Below are 10846 nucleotides of genomic sequence, written 5' to 3'. Positions count from 1 at the left end.
AGGAGTGTCCTGGCCGAGAGGTTGGTCTCGCAAGTACCCTTTATTGCAATCTTTTGTTTCTCCTAATTTGAATGAAACTATAGATAAATATGGTTGGAAAGATTGTCATGGAGTGGTTCATGATTTCTCTGTCCACCAAGCATGGGACTCGTTACGGGTGCATCATACAAAAGTTTCTTGGTATTCGGTGGTTTGGTTTTCTCATTGTGTGCTCATGCATGCTTTTCTTTTGTGGCTTGTTTTGGGAGAGAGGCTAAAGACGCAAGATAAACTTGAATCGTGGGATGTTCGTGAGGGAGTTGTTCTCTTATGCCCTTTTTGTAAGTCTTGTCCTGATTCTCACTCTCACTTGTTCTTTGAATGCAAGTTTTTCACAGAAGTTTGGGGGAAAATTCAATGTATGCTGATGTTGGATCTTCAAAATAATGATTGGTGAGTGATTGTCAATAGGCTTTCCCCTTTGGCTGCTCGAAATATGGCCCATGTTTTGGTTGCGAAGCTGTGTTTTGCGGCTACTGTTTATTCTATTTGGCAAGAAATAAATCTTCGCATCTTCAAGCGCACCTCTCGTACTGAACAACAAGTTTTTGATGTCATCGTGTCTAATACTCGGTTGAAGCTGCTCACATTTCGTTTTAAAAACTCAGCAAATGTGTCTCGAATTCGATCAATTTGGAATTTAGAAGTGGTTTGATGTATGTCGTCTAGATCAGTTATGTCTAGTGACTTGGCAGTGACGTGTTGTTTAGCCTTGTTTTGTTTCGGGGTGCAGTACTCTGCTGTATCCGCTGTGCTTAACTTGTATTATTCTTTTATTATTTTTTAATAATATTCCTCGGGATAACCCATTACCCAAAAAAAATATTTATTAATTTTAATATTAATATTAATTAAATATTAATAAAAAAATTAAAAATCAATAAATATGTTACGGGAGCGAACATCCACACTCCGCCTGCAAACAAGCATACCAAGATTGAAAAAGAACCCTAAATAGGATCAATCCAACACACTCACAGTTATCATCATTATCATCATCATCCTATTATCCGATTCAAAAATATGGCGGTTGCTATATCCAACATCTTCAAATTCCCCAATTCTCGTTTGTATCCCAACAAAACTTCCTTCAGTCTTACCTCGCCTTCCAATATTTCTCCATCCTTCATCAGGTAAATTAGTTATTGTTTTTAATTCCAAACTTTTCAGTTTGTTGTGATTATTTGTGTGTGTGTGTATCTAGGTTACCTGCACCTCGTGTGAATCAAAGGATTACATGTGCTGCTTCATCTGCTGCTGGAAGTCCTAATTCAGAGAGTGACTTTAATCCATATGAGGTACTCCGTTTGATACAATTTTGCCCTAATTGTGATTAATCATTAATTAAATTTAACTTTTTTCTTTTTTAGAATTTATACAAGGACATTTTTTAAGTAGTATTAAGCTTTACTACAATTATATAAGTGGAAGTAATGATAAATTTGTAATACTTGATAGATTCTTGGTGTTAATCCCATTGAGGGATTTGATATGGTCAAAGCTGCGTATACACGAAAGCGTAGGGATGCTGAGAGAAGAGGGGATGAGGCGGCTGCTGCGCGTGTATGTTTGATGTCTTGTTTTGTTTTTGTTGAAGTTGAGATAGTGTTACTTGTTGTTGCAGTTAGTTAATCATTGATAAGAAAAAGTTGGATTAACACATTGGGTTTAAACATGTTGTTTTTAGTTGGAGAAGGCGTATGACAAACTCATGATGGCCCAATTATCGAATCGGAAAAAGGGAGTGACATTTGGTTCTTTTCAGGTACTTCTACATCTACGAGCACATTTAACTTGTTATGTATTTACAGTTTTTGTTATCTGATTGGCCTGACAAATGAAGCTTCTGTTTTGTTTGTAACTGATCAACATCTAAATCTCCTATAAATGTTTAGGTTTGAGTTTAATATCTTAAATCAAACATTACATATGTTAGTGAATAAACAAGCAGACTACGAATAAACCCAATGTGTTATGGAGGTATGCTTTTCTTGTATGTTTGCTTATGTAGGTACGTTTGTATGTAGGTAAGGATGTATGTATCTAAGTGTATATGTAAATGGTACGTACGTAGATTTGTATGCTTATGTAGATATGTATGTATGATTGCATGTTTGTGTGGATATAGGTATGTATGTACGTACAAGTTTCATGTATGTATGTAGTTTTGCTTATGTACGGATGTATATAGGTATGTATATAGGTGTGTTTTTTGTGCGTGTGGGTGTTTTGGGAATGTTGTGTGATGTGTGTTTTCGGGGTGTTTGTGTGGGTGTGTGTGTGTGTGTGTGTGTGTGTGTGTGTGTGTGTGAGGGTGTGGGGGTGTGTGTATGGTGGGTGAGTACTTGTGGGTATGGGAAGGTGGGTGGGGGTGGTGTGTGTGTGTGTGTGTGTGTGAGTGCGTATCGCATCGTTCGGTGCATCTTGGGGTCATTAGGACGGAGGACGACCTTCTTTGCTTTTGAGCTTCGTTGGTTTTCTTTTAGTTGTGTGACTTCGGGGATGTCTACCGTAAAGGTGCATGAGTGGTGTTTGGTTTGTCCTAGGTGGTTGGCTCTTTGCGTGCGCAACAACTTCCACCTGGCATGCCTCTCGTGTTATGTTCACAAGGTCTTTTGGCTCTACTATTCGAGGCAACAACAAGCGTCGATTTTGTGGCGTCTTGACTGCCGATTAGAGCCTAAATTAATTTTCAGGCAGGTTTAAATACCCATGGAAATTTGATTCCTACCATTTCCATGGCGTATATTTTTTACTTTCACTTTTATTTATTTATTTAGTTTTTTATTTTTTTTTATTTTTATTATTATTATTATTATTTTTTTTTAATATATAGGCCGGAGGTCCGCACGGAAGCAATCTCTCTACTCTGGGGTAGGGAGAGGAATGACGTTCTCTTCATGCGGGTAGAGAATTTTTTCTCGACTCGTGGATAGAGAAATGACTTCTCTTCTATTCTAGGATAGAGGAAGGATTGTCTACATCTAACCTCCCCCATACCTCGCATATTCGGGATTGGGTATTGTTGTTGTTGTTGTTGTTGTTGTTGTTGTTGTTGTTGTTGTTGTTGTTGTTGTTGTACTATGACTACCCCAACAGTATATGTTTTTAATGGCCGGATGGCTTTTGTGTTCTATATCTGTTGAGTATAAACCTTTACTTGGTTGAACTGCTACTTATTTACTGTTAAACTTTAATAGATTAGAGATATACTAGAACTTAAGCTTGGTTTTGATACATTTCGTTCCCTCAATAGTAAATGAGTTATGACAACCTGTTGTTGTACATTACTAAACCTGAAGTTCGGTGATCTATAAATTTAAAACTTCATTAATCTTATTTTGATTTAAAATGTAGGTTTCGAAGGATATAAAATATGCTGATAAGCAACCAATTATTCCATGGGGTCCAAGGTGAATTCAAAAACTATAATAAGCCTTTGTATCATTTTTAGCTTCGATTCTTTGCTAATAATTTGTGAAGTAATAGTTTACTAGTGCTTCACTAATGACTTATTAATCCTATACAACCTTATGTAGCTTGCTAAGTTGGTGCATTCTCATTTTCTCAGGTTCACCAAGTCTGATGTGAAGGACATACGGATTAACATGGCCATATCAGCTGCATTTGTAAGTGTAGATGTTGTTCCTATTTTCTTAGTTTGATTATTTGCTTGTTACAGGTACTCTTTTTTTTATTAATAGTATAGTCCATTTTTGTTGAGCTTTGAAATATGATTTCCCCAACACATTTGGGCTTTAAAAAAAGGATACTAATACAAATTTTTTCTCTTAAGATTGCTTGGATCGTTGTTGCACGAAGTGCTGAATGGAAGCCTGTGCAGTTTCTATCCTTTGTGTTTGTATACAGGATCTTCGAAAAGTTAAAAGCATATGAAGCACCTGCTTCCACAACATTTACAGTAAGTCCAAGCTTATCTTAGTACAACCACCTCATTTTCTAACTTTAATAATTGTTCCAAGTATTTGTTTATTGATTTATGATATATCTGAATTTGGGTGCAGGAAGAAGGAGAAGACGAAGGACGCATGATGCGAATGGGGAAACGATTGTTACGTTCCCTTGCACTAGCTTTTGGATGTATAGCTATTGCATCTCTGGTATATTATTCATTTATGGCACAATCCCGATTTCATTCCTAACATTTTAAATCATGTTGTTTGAGTCTTATAATTGGTGGAGATATATTTATTATTGTTTTTAATTTCAGGGATATACTGGTATCGTGAATTTGATCGAATATTTCAGTGGCTATGTTCCTATTGCCTTGTATAACAATCAGGTATAACCACTATTTTGATTAAAGAAGATTGTGTGACTGTTAACCAAATGTCTTAACTGCCCTTCACTAAGATCTATTTTTATGTAATTAATATCTAAAGTACATGAGACTTACAAGTTGCTCTCAATTTGCAGGAAGTTATTGTTACAGCTGCAACTTCTATAAGTTTGTACTTGATGGCATCGTATTACAGATGAGTAAAATACGATTTCATTAGTAACCTTACGACACTAAGGGGCCGTCAAATTTTGATAGTAGTGGTGCGTCGTAAATGTATGGTTATAACATTTTAAGAGCTGTGATGGGTTGAGACAAGATCTGAAGTTCTGCCCTTTTTAGGTACGATTGGATAGCACGTAATGTAATAATATTAATGTATATTAGTCTAATGCTTAAGTCAGCTAAGTTAAATTAAAACTATACTTCTCAAGCTTGTGAAATGAACTCAATCTTGGCGCATGATGAAACGCAGTTTCAGCTATACCAGTGTTGTAAAAGACGTCCGTTGCGCGCGTTCTGACGTCCGTTGCGCGCGTTCTGACGTCCGTTGCGGTGTTTTGGTGACAAGCCCGTCTCGACACCGTCCCGTCTTCTAATAAGTCGGTCAACGGTCAAAAGTCGGGTACAAACTTGTCGACGAAGGTTTTTTGGCTTTAAAATATTTGTGTATATATATTTATATATATATATATAAGTCAACGTCCGTCTCGGCCGTTTCCACACCGTCTCAACATTTTAAGGTCCTGACGGTCTCGACCCCGACTGGCTTCTTTTTCAACCTTGGTATATACAAACTTGCAGCAAATATTAGGGAACCTGCTATGATCAGTAGTGGGACCTCATGAACCATAATAACTTCACGCCAGACAGAAAGGCTGAGGTGAGTGTTCAGTTTGGTGCTTATGCACTTGAAATTCGGCTTCAAGAATATTCATGAAGCCTGTCTTGAATGGTTCATTGGTGCTACAGTGACTCGATACTTTTAAATATTTGATAACTGTGAAGGAAATATTCAGTTTTACCTAGCAATCAAGTAAACTAAGATCAAACAGAGACTAGAACATTGATGATTAGTGGCGAAAAGGACTGCATGACTGCATGTTTCCGTTAATATCCTGATTTCTGTTGCATTTGCATCTTCCCATTGCCCAATATGCCGCAACACATGTAGTAGAGTTTCCAGGTTCAAGACGTATCAATTCTTCAGCTGCAACTCGAGCTAACTTAATATTTTTGTGCACAAGCACCCAGTACTACACCCTACACTGCTTTATCTGGTTCAACCACCATTCCTTTGATCACATCCATGGCGTCTTCTAGTTGTCCATTATCGATCATAATATCCACAAGTGTGGCATAATAATCTTATAGCCCAGGTTTAAAACCAAATTCATCAACCATAGAATTAAAGTACCTACGCCCTTCTTCAGTTAAGCCAGCATCTGAACATACATTCAGAACAGATATGATATACTCCGTATATGTGTTTATAATGACTAACAACCCTAATAAATTCTGCACAATTTTATTTTTTTATCATTTATTATTTTCATTTGATAGTTATAGTGAAGTTATATTCCCTAATTTGCTTTTATATGTTACCTTCATTTCCACCTTTCGTTTTCTCTTTTTACTTTTGATCCTATATCCTATCCTATATTCACATACTTAAAAAATATTTTTGAATACACCCCGAATGTTAAACCCAGTTACTGTTTTATCGAAGTTAGACCGAGATGTTTTCTTTTTCACATGTGTTTGAGGTTAATTTTCGTTTATTTTCGGGATTATCACTTACATGCTAATTTTTTCTACCTTTTTTGCTTCTGAACCCATAAAAAAGTTGACAAATTGCCACCGCAAGGTGCGACCTTGCTTACTGGTGGAAGCAAGGACGCAAGGTGCCTCTTTCTCCTGTATGCATATCATAATCAATGTTTTTATTCAGACATTTCATCAAACATCTTACGTGTACCTTAGGTGCTTAATGACATTGTCGAACCATGTACATAAAAATGACCCGATTAAATGGGTTGAAAGTCGTTCAAAAATATTCTCAATATAAGAGGAAATAGTGCTTGGAATGGTTGAAATAGTGCACATAAGGTGTTTGATAGAAAACATTGATTATGATGGCAGGAGCAAGAGGCACTTTGCGTCCTTGTTCTATGGTGAAAGCAAGATCGCAAGAGACACCTTGTGTCCTTGCTTCCACCGGAGAGCAAGTTCGCAAAGAGTCACCTTGCGTGGGTAAATTGTCAAATTTTTTTATAGGTTATGAGACATAAAAGGTATAAAAAAATGAGCATTTACGTGGTAATCAATTAATTTTCCATATTAACGCAACATAAAACTCTTGATTTTAAGCCCAATTACTTAATAAAACAGCGTGAGCCCAATTACTGATTTTATACTTTGACCCATATGCAAATAATACGAGGAAACAGAACATTTTCTGGTTTGCAGAATTGCAGATTCGCAAAATTTCCAAAAAATCGTGAAACAATCAAGAAGATTCCCCATCCAAATTTGATTCTTCTTCTGATATTATTATAATTCTATCGTATTCAAGATATTATTCGTAATCTTCCGAAAACCTTTTCACAATCCAAATATCACACGTCGCCCTAACGTTATTGTATCTCATACAAATACAATTTTTTTTTTTATACAAATACAAATTGATTAAAAAAAACTGCATTTACATTTCCTGATAGATTATAGATTTTGACAGGATGATATTGAGGTCTTTTTCCAGAGTCTGTTTTCATTTTATTCTTCTGTTGTTATTATCATTAGTAGCTGTGAATCAAAATGCACAAATAGTTTCTGCATTGTCATCCGATTTAGAATCTTCATCTTCATCTAAGGAAGCACATGCGTACGTGACTCTTTTATATGGCGATGAATTCGTGTTGGGAGCACGTGTTCTCGGTAAATCAATTCGCGATACACAATCCACCAAAGAAACGGTCGTTTTGGTATCCGATGGTGTTTCTGATTACGCCAAAACTCTTCTGCAGGTTAATTATTTTCTATTAAAATTTATATCATGCATACATAGCTTAATCGGTTGTTCTCGTTAGAACCCGACCCCTATACATAATTGACAAAAAACACTACATTTTGTAATATAGATATATAATACAAAATGGTAAACGAATTAGGTTTTCCTACCCGGTGAGTGCAACTTTTTTTACTCATGTGTACGCAGCCTAACCAGTTTATCATGTGCAAACTTGTGAGGGTTAATATTGATATACTAATATATAATGTATGTAGTGTTTCGTATGTAGATATATACTATAATTGATTATCTATATATGGGGATTAAATTTGCAGGCTGATGGGTGGATTGTGAAACCGATAAGTCTATTAGAGAACCCTAATCAAGTTCGACCCACAAGGTTTTGGGGTGTGTACACCAAGCTCAAGATATTCAACATGACTGATTACGAAAAAGGTTAATTGAATTCTACCCTTTGTAAGTTGTTTGTATGATTATTCAGTTATGATATATGTTATGTTAGATATTCATTGAAATTGTTATTTAAAAATGTAGTGGTGTATCTTGATGCTGATACAATCGTCGTCAAGAACATTGATGTTTTATTTAAATGTGAAAAATTCTGTGCAAACTTAAAGCATTCAGAGAGACTCAATTCAGGTGTTATGGTAGTTGAACCATCAGAAGAACTTTTTAACGACATGATAAGCAAAGTGACAACGTTATACTCTTACACCGGAGGTATATATTATAAATGTATAAGCATAACGTGCCCGAATGCTTAATTATTTAAGATATGAATATAATTTTTTTTTTTTTAAAGGTGATCAAGGTTTTCTGAACGCTTATTATGCTGGATTTCCAAGTGCACGTGTTTTTGATCCGAACGTTTCTCCTGAAGAGCTGGATTCGAGACCAGTAGCAGAAATGGAGAGGCTTTCTACTCTCTATAATGCGGATGTTGGACTTTATATGCTTGCTAACAAGGTAACTTAGGGGGTGTTTACTTTTATTTTGTATCAAGTGCTGTTTTCATATGCCTCTGTTTGGGAAGAGGTCTCTGTTTATATGTTTCCTACATACAAACAGACCATTTTTCAACTAAGTGACAAAGAAACACCAGTTTTACTTACTGAAAAACAGATCATTGAGTGGAAAGTAAATATGCCCTAACTTTTTTTAAGAATTAGTATCTCTAACAATGTTGTAAAAACGTTGAATCTTATGATTTTATAACGTCGTTAATTGATTTTATGATTTTATAACAGTGGATGGTAGACGAGAAAGAACTATGCGTAATACACTATACGCTCGGACCTCTTAAACCATGGGATTGGTGGACGTCATGGCTTCTAAAACCCGTCGATATATGGCAAGATGTTAGAGACAATTTAGAAGAATCTCTACCGGGAACTCGAGGAGGCCGAAATCCTCATGATGTTCTGCTAGTCAAATTTCTTTTTTTGCTTCCAATATTTATTCTACTTTTCTGTTATTACAGATCTTTTCTGCAGGTTAGTACTTTCCGTTCTTATTTAATTATTATTTTTTTTGGATCCCGCTACTCGTTATCTGAATCATGATACATACTTTTTTGGGGGGTAGACACGCTCTTTATGCGATCATGCAAGACATATATACTACAAATTTAGATCAGGAGGTGCACTTGCTTATACTGCAGTATCTTCATCAAACATTAATTCTAATCAGCAGGTTTAATTCATCTTCTAACTATGACTTTTTCATAAAAATGGCTTTGTGTATGTATATTATATGTTAATTATTTAGTTTTGTGTTGTGATCTGTAGTTTTCTAATGGTGCGCACTCGATCGTGCCTGCCTTTTTGGGTGGAATGTCGATATTAGTCTGTTTTATAACAGCAGTGGTGTCTCTTGGATTTGGACTTTCGGTTGTGCCTAGGCAAGTTAAGCCGTGGACAGGGTTAATTCTGATGTACGAATGGATTTTTACGGTTTTCTTTTTGCTGTTTGGATGCTACTTGCACATTGTGTATAGATGGGGAAGAATGGTGGCGAATCATACAGGAAACCCTCGTCCCGCATCTTCAGATTATGATTCGGAAAAAGGTTTATGCTTGTATTTTCCAGAAATTATCTATGGCGTTTTGACCCATTTACTTATAAATGTGTCGTTTTGGTTTGTGTTTTATCTCAAACGGGACAACCCAAAAGTTAAGCTAAAAGAAGACGGGTCAAACGAGGTGACAATCTTCCCAAACTCAGTTTTCAGTGCATATAAACTCTTAAAGTCTTTATTTAAAGCTTTGGATTGCTATTGACTTTTCTTATAATAAATTGTTATAAAAATGTAATTCCTTAAAAAACCATTCAAAAATGGACAGACAAAGTTCAACGGGTTGGTAGCCCGACCAGACCCTGTTCTGCCTTATTTGACCTGTGCTAGAGATGATTATCTGTTTTAGCCTGTTACCCAGCTCGCCCGTATTGCCAGTTTGTCACTTGCATCCATATATATTACTTGGTCTCAAATTCGTGCTGCGTTATGCAGGTCATCAAAGGGTATCGTGTGATGTGGCACCATGGTTTTATGCGTTAGGCATGGCATTTTTGGCTATTGCTGCTCCTTTAGCGCCGGGTATTTTTGGGATCACAGCTTTATTATTGAGGTATGTTACTAAATAAAAATAATTATTTTTTAATCCGCATTTTTAAAGTATAATTAATGAATGCTTACTGTCATTCATTATCTGTTGTTGATAGGTTAAGTTTGATGTTTGTGGGAGGTTTAGTTTTTGTATCTTTTATGACATATGCATCACAACAATTAGCCATAAAATCATTCATGCGAGGCATTGAAGATAAAGATACATCAAGAACAAGGAACATATGTCTCTTATGCTGCTAACCAAATGTCATCCATTAGTGTATGTAACAAGTAAATTTTCATATCTTATATAAACTGCAATATTCCTTTCCTAAACATGTGTTTTAGAAAGTCAAAATATTATTGCAGCTGAATGTTGCATCAAGTACGACTGACATATTTGTGTCTTAAGCTGCTAATCGAATTTTGAATTCGAAAATATAATTGGTATACTTGTAGATGATTGTCCGTAATTCGGCTTTGGTAGTCTACGTTTAATCTAGAAGAATATTAAGTTTCATTCGTATACATGTGGTAACATATTAAGATCTCGATGTTAGACTTTTGACTTTTGAATTTTGATGGTCAACATTTTGTTTTTCACACGTGTCTTTGAATAATTCCTTCAACTTCAAACATTCTAGAATTGTTATATTCTAAGAATATTATTGTTTTTCTTGTATTCTTAATATTTAAAACACATTAGTCCTTTTCGCATTATTGTAATTATGTTCCTACAAGTATAGCATATTACCAATGAGTTTGGAGTATACCATGCCACTTGTTGATTCAGATGTTCTTCCAATAATAAGAGTAAAAAATTAGTCTGAACCTAAAAGATGGATTGATGAAAATTGTGATTCATAATATC

General features: G+C 35.5%; 2 protein-coding genes across 2 annotated transcripts; both read left to right on the top strand.

Annotated features, from left to right (window-relative positions):
* Window positions 1-963: 963 nt before the first annotated feature.
* On the top strand, window positions 964-4845 carry LOC139896028 (protein CHLOROPLAST J-LIKE DOMAIN 1, chloroplastic). Its single transcript, XM_071878605.1, has 10 exons — window positions 964-1172; window positions 1244-1337; window positions 1498-1602; window positions 1727-1804; window positions 3397-3452; window positions 3611-3668; window positions 3836-3961; window positions 4065-4160; window positions 4271-4342; window positions 4477-4845. The coding sequence occupies exons 1-10, from the start codon at window positions 1063-1065 to the stop codon at window positions 4537-4539; spliced, it is 858 nt and encodes a 285-aa protein (XP_071734706.1). The 5' UTR covers window positions 964-1062; the 3' UTR covers window positions 4540-4845.
* Window positions 4846-6474: 1629 nt separating this feature from the next.
* On the top strand, window positions 6475-10366 carry LOC139896234 (inositol phosphorylceramide glucuronosyltransferase 1-like). The gene is made up of 10 exons (XM_071878825.1): window positions 6475-6592; window positions 7142-7365; window positions 7685-7805; window positions 7905-8090; window positions 8173-8336; window positions 8618-8863; window positions 8955-9062; window positions 9158-9437; window positions 9880-9997; window positions 10092-10366. Exons 1-10 carry the CDS (start codon window positions 6475-6477, stop codon window positions 10234-10236), a joined length of 1710 nt encoding a protein of 569 aa, XP_071734926.1. The 3' UTR covers window positions 10237-10366.
* The last annotated feature ends 480 nt before the right edge of the window (window positions 10367-10846 follow it).

This window comes from Rutidosis leptorrhynchoides, chromosome 3 (assembly GCF_046630445.1).
Source record: "Rutidosis leptorrhynchoides isolate AG116_Rl617_1_P2 chromosome 3, CSIRO_AGI_Rlap_v1, whole genome shotgun sequence".
Lineage (NCBI taxonomy): Eukaryota > Viridiplantae > Streptophyta > Magnoliopsida > Asterales > Asteraceae > Rutidosis > Rutidosis leptorrhynchoides.
Note: the sequence above shows the minus strand (reverse complement) of the source record. Positions and strands in the feature narration are given on the sequence as shown.